The following is a 17208-nucleotide window of genomic DNA, read 5'->3' on the forward strand; positions in this document are numbered from 1 at the left end:
TCATTTAAAAAGTAGACTTGTATAAACAGAAGTTTTAAACCTAATCGTAACAATCCAAAAAATTGTTTAATGGTAAGACTCTGACGGCTTCAATATAGCTAGACCCTAGGGTATCTGGAAATAATGTGTATTAAACAACATTTGTATATTCCAACATCGTTACTTCTGTAAAATTATTACCTCCTGCAGCTATGACAGCATCTGCCCATCGAACAGTTTCTTCATCATATTCTCTCCTCTTTACTAGACGAACCTCAATTCCCTCATTCCTAGGATAAAAAAAGGAAAGGTTATACGAAATTTCCACTAATAATATATATATAACAAGGGTATGTTTTCTGAGAGGCAGATGATTACAACAGAGATGTAAAATAAACAAATTTGTGTCTTATAAGCAAATGTACATGGAGCTTTATAGCATTATCTTTGTTATCATTTAATTACAACAGCCAATTAACTAGCTAATTAAGGAAGCATATGAATAAATCAAAAGTTATATCCCAAATCTCCATGTGCTTTAAAAGCTTTTATAACCACTAGTGAATAGCAGTATTAGTTAGAATTTCATTTTCTCTCCTCCTTCTAATGCTTACATTCATAGTACAAAAACGGTCCAGAAGACTAACACCTAGAGTGACGATTTTTTTTTTTTTTTTTTTTTTTTTTTTTGAGGCGGAGTCTTCACTCTGTCGCCCAGGCTGGAGTACAGTGGCGCGATCTCGGCTCACTGCAAGCTCCGCCTCCCGGGTTCACGCCATTCTCCTGCCTCAGCCTCCCGAGTAGCTGGGACTACAGGCGCCCGCCACCGTGCCTGGCTAATTTTTTGTATTTTAGTAGAGACGGGGTTTCACTGTGTTAGCCAGGATGGTCTCAATCTCCTGACCTCGTGGTCCGCCCGCCTCGGCCTCCCAAAGTGCAGGGATTACAGGCGTGAGCCACCGCGCCCGGACTGAGTGACGACTTTTTAAACTATAAAACTGAATGGCCGTTATTTTAAATCCAACAAATATCCATTGAGTACCAGACACTGGAATAGTGACTGGACACTTTGTAATTCACATGTTTCTCACACTGACCTTCTTGTACACACATAATTGCGTTTAGTTCTGAATTAACTGAAGTTTCTGTAATTTTTGGACAGAAGTTTCTATAATTTTCAGTCACTCAAAAATATTATTACAATGAACACTCATATAATCCACTAGTCTGTTTTAATAAATAAAACATTACACAGTTGAAGCCAGCTGTGTAACTGAATTAACTCTGTAGAAAATGCATTTCTCTGGAAGATCAAATAATTGAAAATACTTGTGACATTTTCAGAGAATAAATATTTCCTTAAAGATGCTATAAAATCAGATCCATTAACCTCGATATAATTTTCTGAAAATGATTTCATAGTAACAATCAACACTAAAAGCCTAAGAATGGGCTGCTAGTACAAAATAAGAACTGGAAGTCCTGAATATAAAATCCAACCCAAGACCCAATCCCACAAACTTACCGTAAACTATCTATAATATGTTCTACATTTTTGGTGTGAATATGATGTCGTTCAAGAAGTCCACTGTAGCTAGAGCCTTTCAATGCAAGCTATATCAAAACAAAAAAAAAATGTTGTTTTACTAATACATATTACACATGATGTTCTAATATTGTTTTTTAAAAGCCCCATATAAAATACAATTTTTTAAAAATATATTTTAATGACTACCTGTGAAACCTACCAGTACAAATTAAACTAGAAAGCCTGATATCAGAAAATTATAATTTGGCTTTAATACCAAATACAGCATTATGTTTTCTGAATCATATAGTCACCAGGATCTCAATATCTTATGTTTTACAGCTTAAGCTTTTTATTTTTTTGACTTTTTTTTTTTTTTTTTTGAGACGGAGTCTCGCTCTGTCGCCCAGGCTGGAGTGCAGTGGCGCAATCTCAGCTAACTGCAAGCTCCGCCTCCCGGGTTCATGCCATTCTCCTGCCTCAGCGTTGATGACTTTTTAACACATTGCATATGGCTACTTGATGACCAAAGATAAACTAATACTTGTAGAGGTGGTTAGATGACCTTTGTTCCCCTTGGATTTGCTTCTCTCTTGTTCTCAGATTTATAAACTCTATTTGGAATTTACCCTATGCAATCTAAACAAAGGGCTGACTAGCTACCTTAGAAAGGGTAACTTTTATATTTTTATATATATATATATATAATATATATATATATATATATCCTTCAAGAATTATTTTTCCTAGTTGGAGTAACATTTTATAACTATCTCAGCCTAAAATTTTTAAAAGTATATTTCTTATGAATAATCCATAAAGTAAAATGCAGAGAAAAAAGTTCAGAAATGTCCTTAGTGAACATCCATTTAATCGCCAAGTAGGAAATTTGTTCACTACAGTGAATGCTAGAATTCAAAAGTGTGTTATTTGTACTTTTTTGCTCCTCCAAATTCCTTTATACCTTTCCTTTTCCCTTTTTTTTTTTTTTTTTTTTTTTCTTTTTTTTTTTGTTCCTGAGATGCTGCCTTGCTATGTTGCTCAGGCTGGTCCTGGACTCCTAGGCTCTATTGATTCCCCTGCTTCCGTTTCCCAAGTAGATGAGATTATCGGCACATGTCACTGTGCCCAGCTTATACCTTTCCTCTTTATGTAACAAAACCAGTTTTCAAATACCTACTACATATATATATATATATATATATATTTTTTTTTTTTTTTTTTGAAACGGGGTCTGGCTCTGTTGCCCAGGCTGGGGTGTAGTGGTGCGATCTCAGCTCACTGTAACCTCCGCCTCCTGGACTCAAGCTGTCCTCCCACCTCTGCCTCCCAGGCAGCTGGGACTACAAGTGCACACCACCACACTCAACTAATTTTTGTATTTTTTTTTTTTGGTAGAAATGGAGTTTTACCATGTTGCCCAGGTTGGTCTCGAACTCCTTGAGACCACACACCTCGGCTTCCAAAAAAACAATCCACACACCTTGGCTTCCAAAAAAGCTGGGGTTACAGGTGTGAGCCACCACACTCAGCCTAATATACAATCTCAAATATTTTGTTTTAAATCATTACTTACTGAACTATAAAGTAAAACTATTTCTTAGACAGCATATTAATACATATTTTACTTTTTAAAGGTTATAAAGATAACACTCACAATATGGAAGATGCACATTTAAAGAAAATTGAAATCAAATATAATCTTATGGCTCAAAAAGGGTTAATATTTTGATACCTACCTTCCCTATCTTTTGTCTGTGACTACTGGGTTAAGAGTTTTTAAATAGTTTTGCCCTCACTTTGTAATCTTTGTATGTTCTCACAAAAGAGAAGCTGAGGAAGCATTTGGCTATTGTGAAAATTAATAAATAGATGTTAACTCACCAAGATATACTACAATAGATTAGACAGCCTGTGCCAAAGTTTAATGCCTAGCCAAAAGCCTCATTAAACTTTAAGCTACCAACGTCAATAATTTTTTAAAGGAAAACATTGACTATGATAATAACTAGAAAATTCCTTCATTTAAAATAATCAACAAATCAACACAAGTCAGTAAAGTTTGAAAAACTAGAGTTTCTTAATATGGACAAACATAGCATTAATATTCAGATTACCACTATCATTACCCAGCTACAGATTGACTAAAACTGCATTAACCACCTCTCAGTGAGTATGGACCACTACCCTCTCCCTTGGCAACCTCTAGTTCCACGACTTTAAAAGAGATCTATCTGCTGATGCCGATGACTCCCAACTGCTATCTCCCAACCTGGCCTATCTTTAGGGCTTCAAATACATTTATTCAACTGCTTATTTGACATATTTCTTTGGATATCTAACAGGCACCCCAAATTTAGAGGGCTAGGTACTGAACATGCCAGATACTGAATAATTAAATACTATTATTATTCATTCAATATCTAGCATGTTCAATATCTAGCCCCTCATTTTCTGGCCCAAGAATTCCCCAACTATGGCTTAAGCCAAGAGTCTAGAGCCATACCCGATGCCTCCATTTTTGCTTATTTCCACATCCAATTACTAGATCTTATGTTTGATCCAAGCACTTTTCTCTTCTTCACCTCTACCACTCATGATCTCACACCTGAACCACTGCACAGGCCTCTAACTGGGGTTTCCTACTTCCACTCTTGGAGCCCCATAGATTATTCCCCACACAGAAACCAGAGAGACCACAGCATGTCTCTTCCTCAGTTTAATGCCCTCTACAAATGGCATTCTCCCTACCAACTCTCAGGCTTATGCCATCTGACTTCTGCTCCTTTCTCCTACCTGTTTTCCTCCCCATTCCCTACACTCTAATCTCTTTGGTCTATTTTCACCAAGCTCTTCCTTCGTACTTGTTGGAATGCTTTCCATCCCTCCACCTAACTCTGACTCTTTTTAACACTGGGGTGCCAGGACTGCTGAAACAGCTGCTGCTGGTGCTGCCCTTGCAGCTGCAATAGGCGTACTGTGTATTTGAATTAGTTACATCTAATTTACCACTTCTACTTTAAATAAAACTTCAAGAGCAGCTGGCCCTCATACTTCAATTCCCTATCCAGACTTTTTACCTTATGTTCCAAATTTTGGTTTGGACAATATGGAACATGTACCCAGGAAAAAAGCACATAAACCTTACCGTGTAAGCCCTGTAAATGCTAGTCTGGGAGTTCAGAAACTTTTATGCTTACTTCCTGGCTCTCAGCAAGCCCCAGGAAAATAAGATACTTGGCAGTTGACTGTTAGGGAACTTTGGCTTGAGATGGCGAAAGGGTCTGAATTTGTGGGAGAAAAAGTTCTGAAGAACTAACAAAAAACTTCAAGTTTTCTATGATTGCTAACAATACTAAAATTTCTAAAATTCCAAATCTAAATACAAAGTTCAGTCAGTATCAGAATACTTAACATTGAAGCAAAAATGTCAGTTCATAAATTCTTATTCCCACTCAAATTTCTTCTTGTGAACTAATTTTCTAATAAGTCACGCTCAACATTCATTTAGAGAACGTAAGTTCTTATTTTCTTTAAAGACCTTGCTGGTTGGGCTATTAAGCTTTATTAACATGAACTGGCTAAACAAGGCAGATAAAAAATAAGAAAATCACTTAATAAACAGCATCAGTTAGAAAGGCTTAAATCACTATTCAACTGGCTTTAATTCTTCCCTCACATTCAATCACCACAGCCAGTGAGTAGTGAAGTCCAATAATTATATTTGTTTAAAAGGAATATGCAAAAGCTGGTAAGAATTTCTTGCTACACCTTTGAAAATAACATGACTTCAAATATCTAAAAACATTCCTTTAATCAGACAAAAATAAGAACACATGATTTCTTAGAAAATGTCTTACCATTAAAAGGTTAGAGAAATTACTGAAATTCAGAACACATTCCCAATTCTCTGCAATGTTACACAACATTATTAGTAACAGTCTTTAATATTTTCCCCAAAAACCTGTTAATTCTTCTCTCCATTAAAATAAATAAATAATTAAAGATTCACCAGGACACTTGGAAAAAGCAGGTGACTCCATGAGATCTACAGACAGACAGACACATTTCAGTATAAGCAAGAGTTTCTCCTACAGAATCTGCAAAAGCCAAGATCATGTCTCTCCACACAGCTTTGATATTAAAATAAAACACAACACGTAAGGAAAAAAAGCAAGATTTTGAATGGATAGATTTAGCACACTTTAAGATCCAGATGTGAAGTTACGCTATTACCTAAATGGTTTATAACACCTTTATTAAATTATCACAGATAGTTTTACTTATCTAAAACTAAATTTATTGCAATTACAAATTTTTAAGGCTTGTTTTACTATTGAGTATTGCTATTTTGTACTCTGTAATTTCTATGGTAGCTTAATAAGGGAAAGAGTTGAGACTTTTTAAATTTAACACATAATAAATGCACAAACTTTTGAGACAATGACAGTTCAGTATGTAAATCCACTAGGCATAATTTAGGCACCCTGAAAAGCATACACATTTAACTAACTGGTACTCTAAGTGTTACTCAAAATTGCCTTAAAAAGGTTAACAGCACCTAATTAACACCTAGATAGTCAACCATTTACCTAACATGATCAGACCTAGTGCATCAAACCCTAAAGATTTCTTCAGATATATTTGGTATTTACCTTAGATCACCTCTATCCCACTTACTTTCTACCAGGCTATCACCTTTATTTTCCCCATCGTTCTCTATTTGTGCATTCCTCTGTTAATTCTGTTGACCTCCTCCCTTGGTATTGCTCAAGGTTCCAACTTTGGTTTTCTTATCTGCTCTCACTTCATTTTCCCTGAGTTATCTCCCCACTCCAGGAAACTGACCTACCAACTATATCCCAGTAACCTTGAAATCTATACTGTTAGTCCACATCTCTTGACCCTGGACTACAAGGAAGCTGGTCCCAGCCTCAAGGAGAAAAGACCTAAAAATGATCTTACTACTTTTTTTAGTGGAAAGCGTGGGGTTGGAGAGGATGCTGAAGGAGATGCAATTCTTGCCCTCAAAGAGTTTACAGTCTAGAGAAGAAAATAAACACAGATAAGTATTATGAAGTGAAGAATGCCTAACACAATCTTGGTAGCCAGAGAGAGGCAAAGGCACAGCAAGGTTACCAAAGATGACAGCCTGAGAGAGTAATGTCTGAGCTAAACCTCAAACAAAACAAAACAAAACAAGAATTGGATAGAGGAAGAAGAGCATTCAAATCAAAGGAGGCTACAAACGGAGACACGTACACACTGAGCGATGCAAATTCAACCACCCTGAAATACCATCTTTCACCCACCAGGTTGGCAAAGACCCAACAATTTGATAAACTATGGAAAAACAAGTCCCCTTATACAGGGCTGGTGAAAGTAAAAATCTGTACAATCTCTAAGGGAAGCAATTTGGCCAAATCTGTTAAACTTTTATATGCAGATGCCTTTTGACTCAACAATTTCAACTTTAGGTATTTGTCTTACAGCTTGATTTACAAGCATATAAACACAAATGTTATTCATTTCAGAATGTGCTTAATAGCAGAAGATAAATTAGGACACACAATAAAGTTATATACACACTGTTTTTAAAAAGAATGAGAATGCTCTTTATGACAATCTCCACAAATGCTGTTAGGCTAAAAAAAAAGGCACATAATACCTTAAATAGTATATTATCATTGAATAAAAAGAGATGAGGCAAAGAAAAAGAATATTTCACTGTGTTGATTTGTAGGTATAGGTTGCTTCTGGAAGGAAACACAAGAAATTGATAATAGTTACCTCCAGGGACAAAACTGAATGACAAGTGACAAGTAACAGAAAGACTTTTCATTGTATAATATTTTGTATCTTTTACATTTTGAATCATTTTATGTGCTAGTGATCCATAAATTAAACTAAATCAGTAAAACATCTAATGGAAATTAAGACAGTTTGAAATTGCCAGAATATGAAATTTAAGACAAGAAGTGATCAGAAGTGAAGCTCAAGAGGTAGCCAGTTCACGAAGGGACTTTTCTGGCATTCTAAAGATCCTGAACTTGAGCCCATGACCGTGTTTCTCAGTGTAACTGGGGACCACATGCAAACTAGGGATAAAACACATCCCTGGAATTCAGCCAGAGTCATTAATGTCAGGTGTGTACTTCAGAAAACCAAAGTCTGGGAATTCTCCACAAACTGAGTCAGAGTCTTGGGGGCTAAGGTTCAGGTGTCTGCATTTTAACAAGTACTCTAGGTGACTAAAGGGTACAGGGAGCTTCTGTGGAGTTCTAAGCAGAAGAGAGAAAGGGCCAGATGCTCACTTTAGATAGACACTCTGGTATCTGTGTCTAGAAGATTTGAGAGGAGCAAGATTCAGTTAGAAAGCTCCGGCAGTACTCCAAATTATGCTATTTGATTAACAATCATATTGTATACAATATACTTATTGCATACAATGTAGCAAAAGTATACCACCTGACAAAATTATACCATGGTACACTTATTGCATACCCTGTGGCAAAAGTATTATCTGCCCAAATGCTACAACCTAAGCCACAATATCTTCAGAAAACAAAAGGGAAATCCAAGGTGCTACACCTTCCAAGTCATCTAGTTTAATCAAATAACACGGCAGACTATTAAATGAAATTATTCTATCCCATTATGAATTTTAGAAAACAAAACTAAAAGTAGACACCAATAAAAGGGTTGCCAAGTTGTGAGACCTGGAATGACGGAGAGGAGGGTAGAAACTGCTGACTTCTTATTTGTTCTATATTAAATTTTTTTTTTCCCTTATTCAGTCCCCATCCTTGGTGACAGGTGAAAAAGAGCTTTAAATAAAACCTTTTTTTGACCAGTGAGGTATGTTTCTGGTGTCAAAATCCTTTCCAAGTCAGTTCTGTTTCATCTAGAGTTCTAATTTGTGTTAAGGACCCTGTTAATAGCAGTTCCACATTTGCCAACAGCTATATCTCTTAATGAAGCAAGTAAATTGTAGTAATAGTTTTACTGGCTTTTGAAATGTCATGAAACAGTAGAACTAAAATATTTGACCAGAAATTTGATATCACAAGATAAGTCATTGGTCAATCAATGGGGAAAAAGACAAGATTTTAAAATAAAGCAATGTAACCAATATGAAAGGGTAAATAAAAGTCAAAACTTTGACTAGCTTGAAGGATGTAAACCTATTCTGTGCATGCCTTATCAACTAAAAAATATTTCCTGTAATTGTTTACATTTCTACAAAGTTAGAAAATCATCAGCCTTCAGGGTATAAAATTATACTGGCACTCTATCCTTCATCTTCCATTTGCATTTTAACAAACAGCCTAATACAGACCTGTTTTACATAAAAAAAAAAAAAAAAAAAAAAAACCACCACCACAACAAAAGAGAATGCTTTGACAAAAAACCAAGTTACCATGACACTATAGACACAGCAGCCATGGTGAGACTCAAACACTTGGCCACTTTCTTTTATATCCAATTCACATGATTCACATAACTTAGTATTTTTTACCCAGCAATATAACCAATAATACTTATCATCTTATCACTCCTATTACAGAATCCCATTTTAGGACAACTTCACACAGCCCAGTATTCTTTGGCCTATTAATAATCTCTCATCTGGGCTACAACTAATGCTATTGCACTCTGAGTACGGGCCTTGATATAAACTATAACACAAATTCAAATCAGTAAGGAACTTATCCAATAAAACTGTAATGACAACAACATCAACAAAAACTATTCCAATGCCTGGCAATTACAAAACTGTGTATTCTACAGTCCCAGGAGTTTTACTTCAAAGCTGACTTATCCCAAACAGCATTACCTAGCAATAGACAAATATTTACCTTATTAGAGATTTCTCCACTCAGAATGGGTACACTTAGGTAGTTTGACTTTTTCAGACTTATTGATTTTCCCTACATTTTAAAAGTTTTTTATTAAGTGGCAATCTAGTTCAGAGGTCCAAGAGTTAATCCTGAGATGTCACCCATTTTCTTGAGGCCTTGAAAACGTTATCCACAGTTTCAAAATGCCAGCACTGTAAAGGACCTTGGAGGCTATCTGGTATAACCTCAGCAATTCACATACTGAATTAGGTGGAGCACTTTGAAAACGGACCATACTACACAAGAAGTATCATTTCCACCTATGAGGCCCAGAGAACACACATAGGAAGTTAACCACACAGAACCAGGGGCCTAGAACTGAGCTCTTCACTCTTAATCCCACACTTTAAACATGCCATGTGAGCTATTTTAAATTGTTGTGGGAAGCTTCGATAAAACTGTATGCACATATTCATGCATACATGGCATTTGACAAATTCTACAAGCTAGACTTTGCAAAATTAGTACAACCCAAAGGGCACACCACTTTCCCCAAATAGTAACACTGTGCTTTCTTATGACATTACTAGTCCATGCCTCACCTCTAGTTTCACTCCCTAACACAAACTCAACTACTCTAGCCTCCTGTTCAAACTGTTTTATTCTTTAAATGATGCAAGTGTATTCTATAAACAGTCATTTTCAAACACTCAGGAAACAGAAAACAAATCTACAAATTTACACTCCCATCAGGTGAATGCAGAGGCCCTCTTCAATAAACCCAACAAAGCAGCAGGATGTTTAATGTTGACAACAGATTCAGCACTTAAGCAAAGATGATTTATAATTTCATTTTGACGCCTCTACAAAAAAATAACTTTGCTAAGATCACACGATACCAGAGGTTTCCAACAGGTTGTCTTGTCTTGCACAGAACTAAACTAAATTAGTTATGTGCAATTAATTCCAAAACCTTTTGGTGCACAGTGCCAACAATTAAGAGATTTCCAACAGATTTTTCTGGACACATTGCTCATGGTAGCACCGGGCACTCTCCTTTTCCTAAAGTTGGTGGATGGGGGTATGGCATCAGAAATTGTTTTTAAAGTGTTGGGGGGGCGGGGGTTGACAACAGGAAGATTGAAACTCTGGTTTTCCTCTTGGATTTGTATCTTTTTGCATATATATAAATAAACGTATCAAATATGGTCTATTGTGGAGATATTGTTGCACAAGAGTCGCAGGCTTTTTATTTCACACACTACCCAGTATACCAGCCCCTTGTCCTGACATTTCTCCTTAAAAACGTATATATACAAGTCACATTTTCTCCCTTTCCCTTCTCAGCACCAAAGACCTGTGCTTTTAAAACAAGCTGGTAGTGTCCAACGACCACGTTACAGCAAGGAAAAGGCTCAGGCTGAAGGGCTTTCCGGAGTGCCCTAGGCCTCGCAGTTCTGCAGAGTAAAAGGGGGTGTGTCCGCGGTAGTTTCGGCCCTTTTCCCCCTGCAGCTCTCAGCGGCGCCCCGGGCCCCCTTTCTCGGGGCGTCCTGGGGAGCTGTTCGCAGGGCGTCCAGCCCTCAGGCCACGGCTCACTTTCTTGGAGTGGGACCCAACCAGCGAACGAGGGCGGGGTCGGCGAGGGCACCAACGAATCCCCAAACCCCTCACTCTTAGGAGACCACTCGGCAGCCCCTCTTCGCCCTCCCCGCGGCGCCCCTGCCTCGGAAGTCCCTGCACGAATACTGCGCCTCTCCCTCTCCCCGGCTCTCCCTCTCCCCGGCCCTGCCTCTCCCTCGCACGCACGCCCAGAGGCAAAGAGGACCCAGGGAGAAACCAGAGGATCTGGGGGCCGCGAGAGAGGCAGGACGGGCATCTGCGGTGCCCTGGGAAGAGTTGTCCCGAGAGGTCTCGCCCGAGGGGGCGCAGCAGCCACCAGAGCCCCGAACGAGCACGGGAGCGAAGCGGGGCCGAGCCAGGACCCACCAGCTGCTTCAGGTCCTCCTCCGAGAGCTCCGCGTAACGGTACCGCTGCTGCTCGAACTCGTACCGGGTGGTTTTGGCCACCACCACCACCCGGGAGGGGCGGAAGCCGCCGTCCGGGCGGCTGCCACAGCCCGCCAGCTCGCGCGGCTGCCCCTGCCCCAGATGCCGCCGGCCGCCACCGTCACCGCCCAGCCGGGGCCGCGCGGCGGGGCCTCCCGCACCCGGTCCCCGCAGCGCCGCCGCCCGGCCGCCCGCCACGCGACAACAGCTGCCCAGGAGGAATCCTCGGTAGCAAGTCATCCTGGGCCAGGCCGCGGCCGCGGGCTCGGGCTCGGGCTCGGGCTCCGGCTCCTTGCCTCCGCTCCCCACCGCCGGGAGTGCGCGCCGCTCGCGCAACCCCTGCCTCTAACTTCGCGCCGGGCGGGCAGAGGTTAAGTGCCGGGACGTGCGTGGCCAGCGCGGCTAGGGGGACGTACCCAGACGTTGACGAAGGCGGGGAAAGCGTGGCGATTGGGAAACCGGAGACCCCACGCGGGGGAAAGGTGGGCGGGGAAGAAATGGAGACCTCGGGCTAGTGGGTTTTATTTGTTTGTTTATTCGTTTCACTCACGCCTGCGTAATGGCCGCTTCGCCGCCCGGGGGCGACCTCCCAGCTCCACAAGCTTCCCTGAGGTAGCTCTTCTCCCGCCCCCAGGCTAACTCTATCGGCCAATCAGAACCCGCGGCGGCCCCGGATCCCGAGGGGCCGCGCCATTTGCTGCGGCCGGGAAAGAGGTAGAATTCTGTTAGGCGGTTGCGCCGCTCTGAGGAATCCAGCTGGATCCGGTCTGAGGCGGCGCGGGGCCTGCGGGTGGGGTTTTGAGCCACTGGCGGGAAGGCAGGTTCCGGGCATGTCCTCGCTCGGGTTCTGTTCTGCAGGCCGACCACGTGCCCGTTGGTTCATTTGACCAGGGCGTGTGATAGCTGGTGTGTCCAGGGCCGGGCTGGGGGCTGAGGAGGGGGACCCGGCTCCTGCTGCACCGTGTGCGTGACCTGGCACGAAATCCTCTCGGCGTGGGACCCAGTGCCCGCCCCGCTGCCCCCCGAAGAGGCCTAAGGAACTTGGAGGATGATGGGTAGGGGAGCCTGGCAGAATGGAGCATTTCTCCACGAGGAGCGACGGTTGAAAGTAGGCAGGACTAGAGCGCGGGGTTAAGAATGTTAGTCATTTGGACTTTGTCCTATAGGTTGGAATTATTTGAAAGCTTTTAACTGGAATGGAGTGAGTTAAAGCAATGTTTGATGACTGTTGATCTGGCTTGGGAATGTTGGGTAGCTTGGGAGGCAAGAAGAGGAGGAGAGGATGCTGTTGGGATAATGACCCATGGAGTGATCAGGACCAGGACCAGGGCTGGGGTGTGATGAGAACAGAAGGAAACGTCCCATTGTAAGGGGGAAACCAAATGGCAGTGCACATTCTGCTGTTCAATTCCTGCAGCTCCCTAGATCCCCTTCCCCTGGCACTGTGTTTGCTCCTTTGTAGTCCTGGCGCTAAGTCGCTTCTGGACTTTGGGCAGGTTACTTCATCTTTCTGGGCCTCAGATTCCTCATCTGTAAAAAGGTTAGGTGACCCCAAGGTTCTACCAAGTCCAAATCGATTCAGTGAATCTGTGACTCTCCTCACGGGCCCACCAGCACCAGCGTTCATTCGTTGGTTCCCGCTGTGTGCCTGCTGTGTGCCAGGTAGTGTATTGGACTGGGAGCATGCACAATGAAGCCCGATAGGTGTTTACTTGGTAAAGTTCTGCCACTGACCCATTCTCACCAAGAACTTTGCCTCACAGCAGCTGCTTATAGTGACGTGTAGTGTAACAACCTTAATAACCTGAACTTCTAGAGGTAACATCTATAACTATGCTCAGACTCCTTTGTAGTCTTACTATTTTAAACTTCATTAGATATTAGGAAGGGAATAAAAGGGAGAAATCACAGATGACACTTAGGTTTGAGGCCAGGGTGAATAGGGGAATGTTAATTGATCCATTCGACAGAAAAAAAAAAATGAGTAGGGAGAAACTGTTTGGGATCAAAGTCTGAGTTTTGTTGCTCATATTTGAAATCTCAGACCTCATTTCTTCCCACTTCACAGATTAAAAACCCAGATTTTTGGCTCTCTCACTTCAGCTACAAACATATGCATTGGCATCTCAGTTGGAATAGGCCTTTGTCCATAGTTATTTTGCATATCATCTTCCACCTCCTAAAAAATGTGCTTTCTGAAGGCATCCTCTCCCAGGTAGCTTGAATTTTCCCTCCCAAATGAGTTTACCTCTTCAGTATTTAAATATGCTCATGTCTATGACATCTTTAAAGTTTTTCTTAAAAAAACAACCTCTAAGCCTTGGTTTTTACATATTGCCTGCCTTACCTTTACAGCTGATTCTCCAAAGAGTAGTCTTGTTTATCATTGTCACATCCCTGCCTCCTAGTCATTCCTCAACCTGTTGTACACTAGCTTCTCCCCACTACTTTGCTAATTACTAGTGTTTCCAAGGTGGCCAAAAGATATTGTTGGAACTCAAAATACTTTTTTCAGTCCTTTAATTGCTTGATCTTTCTGAAGAATTTGGAATGGTTATCATTTCTTCTTGAAATCTTTTACTGTCTCCCAACACACCAGTCACTAACAGTGTTTCTCCCATTTCTATGTCCCTTTTTGACTTCTTCCTAAACCCATCTCCAAGATGTCTTCTGTCCTTGTCTCTTCTTCTGCCTCTTCTTTGTCCTTCTCCCTCTCTCTCTCTCTCTGTCACACACACACATTCCTGAGTTCATTCAGTGTTGTGTAATGCAAGGATCTTGGTTCAAATCCCAGTTTTATTGTTTATTAGCTTTGTGAAACTTGAACTGGTTGTTTAACCTTCCTGAGCCTACTTCTGCATTTTTAAAATATAATTGCTACCTTGTAAAATTGTGAATATATGACGGATGCCTAGCACTGTGCCCACTACACAGTACACACCTGGCAAATATTAGCCCCTTTCATGACCTCAGCTATTACTGCCGTCTTTAGCCCAGATCTTTCTCCTGAATTTCCAATCCTTATCTAGTTTCCTTTTAGATAATGTCTCTTAAATCTTACACATGTAACATGCATTCGTGGAGATTAAATTACATTTGAGTGTCACTGTAGGCCGGGCATCCTGCTAGGTGCTACAGATGAAATGATAAAAAGCGTCCATGCCCTTGAGGAGCTTAAAGTCTATGCAGTGATGGAGTTATACACAGAATGCTATAGAAATTTGGAGGAGCAGGTCTTAAGTCAGCCTAAGAAGAGTTAGACAAGGCTTTCTGGAAATGTGAAGAGCTAAGCCTTAAATGGATGAATACAATATTAGCCATTATCAGCAAGAATGAGAAGGAAATTCCACAGAAGAAACACCATGAACAAATGCATAGAAGCAATGAACTAGCAATTTTGAATTTTTAGAGAATTTAGAGAGAGGCAGACAACACTGGGAAGTGAGGCTAGAGAGGTAGACAAGGGTAAAGACAATGAAAAGTGTTAAATCCATGCTTAGGAACTTGTCTTTTATCCTGCATATATTAGGAGGAACCAAAGGAGAAAATGACACAATTAGCTTTGCAAAAATTGTGATTTTTTTTTTTTTTTGAGATAGTGTCTCGCTCTGTCATCCAGACTGGGGTGCAGTGGCGCAATCTCGGCTCACTGCAACCTCCACCTCCCGGGTTCAAGCAATTCTCCTGCGTCAGCCTCCCGAGTAGCTGGGACTACGGATGTGTGCCACCATGCCAGGCTAATTTTTTGTATTTTTAGTAGAAACAGGGTTTCACTGTCTTAGCCAGAATGGTCTCGATCTCCTGATCTCATGATCCACTCACCTCAGCCTCCCAAAATGCTGGGATTACAGGCGTGAGCCACCGCACCCCAGGCATGACCAGGCATTTTTTAGAAGAAACACAAACAGTGAATAAATACTTGAAAAGATAACATTATTAGAAATTAGAGAAATACTAATAATATCATTGTGAAATAATATTTTATATCCACTAGATTGGTACAAATTAAGAAATCTTGGTAATACTCTGTTAGAAAACTTACCAAGTCTTGATTAGCCTAAACATTGGCTAATCATTTCAATAATTCTTCCTTCCAGTGTAAAAAAATAGTTTACAAATTTTTTTTTTTTTTTGAGACGGGGTCTTACTCTGTCACCTAGACTGGAGTGCAGTGGCACTGCACTGCATGGCTAACACAGCCGCAAACTCCCAGGCTCAGGCGATCCTCCTACCTCAGCCTTCTAGGTAGTTGGGACTACAGATGCATGTCACCATGCCCTGCTAATTTTTTTTTTTTTTTTTTTTTGAGATGGAGTCTCCCTCTGTCATCCCGGCTGGAGTGCAGTGAGTGGCATGATCTCGACTCATTGCAACCTCCGCCTCCCGGTTTAAGCAATTCTCTGCCTCAGCCTCCTGGTGGCTGGGATTACAGGCCGTGCCATCACGCCCGGCTAATTTTTGTATTTTTAGTAGCGACGGGGTTTCACCATCTTGTCCAGGCTGGTCCTAAGAACTCCTGACCTCATGATCCGCCTGCCTCGGCCTCCCAAAATGCTGGGATTACAGGCATGAGCCACTGCGCCCAGCCACCCTGCTAATTTTTTGAAATTTTTGTAGAAATGGGGTGTTGTGCAGTGTTGCCCGGGCTAGTCCTGAACTCCTGGGCTCAGGCAATCTACCGACCTCACCCTCCCAAACCAAACTGCTGGCATTCATGGATTTAATGTTACTGAGTTTTAAACTCAAACTCCATCTATGGTGAGGCTGGTGTGCTTTTCTAGTAAATGAGTCTAACCAACCATGTGATAGCCATATCTCAAGCAAGCTTAACTGTTCTCAACATTTTATGGGAAAAATTATATATCACTGTGATATTCACAACTTGAAGATTTACACAGGTTTTAAAATATATCATTCCCAACCCCTAGAATCCTTCCCACCCCCACTTCGCGTACATTCTGACTCTATGGAAGACATATATACCTCTTTTTATGACATTCAAATACTCTAAGAGCTGTATAGCAGGGGTCCCCAACCCCCGAGCTATGGACCAGTACCAGTCTCTGGCCTGTTAGGAACCAAGCCACACAGCCGGAGGGGATAGGCGGGCAAGGGAGTGAAGCTTCATCTGTATTTACAGCTGTTTCCCATAATTTGCGTTACTGTCTGAGCTCTGCCTGCTGTCAGATCAGAGGCAGCATTTGATTTTCATAGGATGCAAACCCTACTGTGAACTGTGCAAGGCACCTAGGTTGCACGCTCCATATGAGACTCTAATACCTGATGATCTGAGATGGAACAGCTTCATCCCAAAACCACCCCACCCTAGCCACCCCCTAACCTCTGGAAAAACTGTCATCCATAAAACCAGTCCCTGGTGCCAAAAAGGTTGGTTACCACTGCTGTATAGGATGTATTCTGGCGAAAAAGGGTTCTTTGCTTTGGCAGTAATGGATGGAAAATAATATATTTTTAAGAGAACATTTTAATTGTCTATAATTAGGGTAAACAGTTGGGTAAAATCTTATTAAAAGAGAAGAAAGTTAAGGTTGTCTTAACAAAAGATATATAATGACATAAATAGTTAATTAAATTTTAATTAAAAACAGCTGTTTTGGAAATCCAAAATGTATACTTCGAAATGATCTACCTAAATAACTTATGAAAATGGATGTTATTGTACAACTGATGTTATTGTACAAATTCTCCTTATAAAAGGGGAAGAAAGGACATAGGAAAGCTGAAAAGAAGAAGGCTAGGTGAAGATACAGGACAAGGAAAAGTCATAAAATGTTTCTACTATTCCTCCAAAAT

At 41.1% G+C, this 17208-nt stretch overlaps 1 protein-coding gene across 2 annotated transcripts in view; it reads right to left on the reverse strand.

Annotated features, from left to right (window-relative positions):
* NADK2 (NAD kinase 2, mitochondrial) overlaps positions 1 to 11773 on the reverse strand; it is a 44214-nt gene extending 32441 nt beyond the window's left edge. The window contains exons 1-3 of one of the 2 annotated variants that reach the window (XM_050794523.1): positions 11335 to 11773; positions 1505 to 1593; positions 181 to 269 (exon numbers count right to left, since the gene is read on the reverse strand). In XM_050794523.1, coding sequence (XP_050650480.1) covers positions 181 to 269; positions 1505 to 1593; positions 11335 to 11634 — 478 coding nt within the window. In that variant the 5' untranslated portion in view covers positions 11635 to 11773. The remainder of the gene's footprint in view (positions 1 to 180; positions 270 to 1504; positions 1594 to 11334) is intronic. The other variant, XM_050794522.1, reaches the window with a different exon arrangement.
* Between the last annotated feature and the right edge of the window lie 5435 nt (positions 11774 to 17208).

This window comes from Macaca thibetana, chromosome 6, assembly GCF_024542745.1.
Source record: "Macaca thibetana thibetana isolate TM-01 chromosome 6, ASM2454274v1, whole genome shotgun sequence".
In the NCBI taxonomy this organism is placed as follows: Eukaryota; Metazoa; Chordata; class Mammalia; order Primates; family Cercopithecidae; genus Macaca; species Macaca thibetana.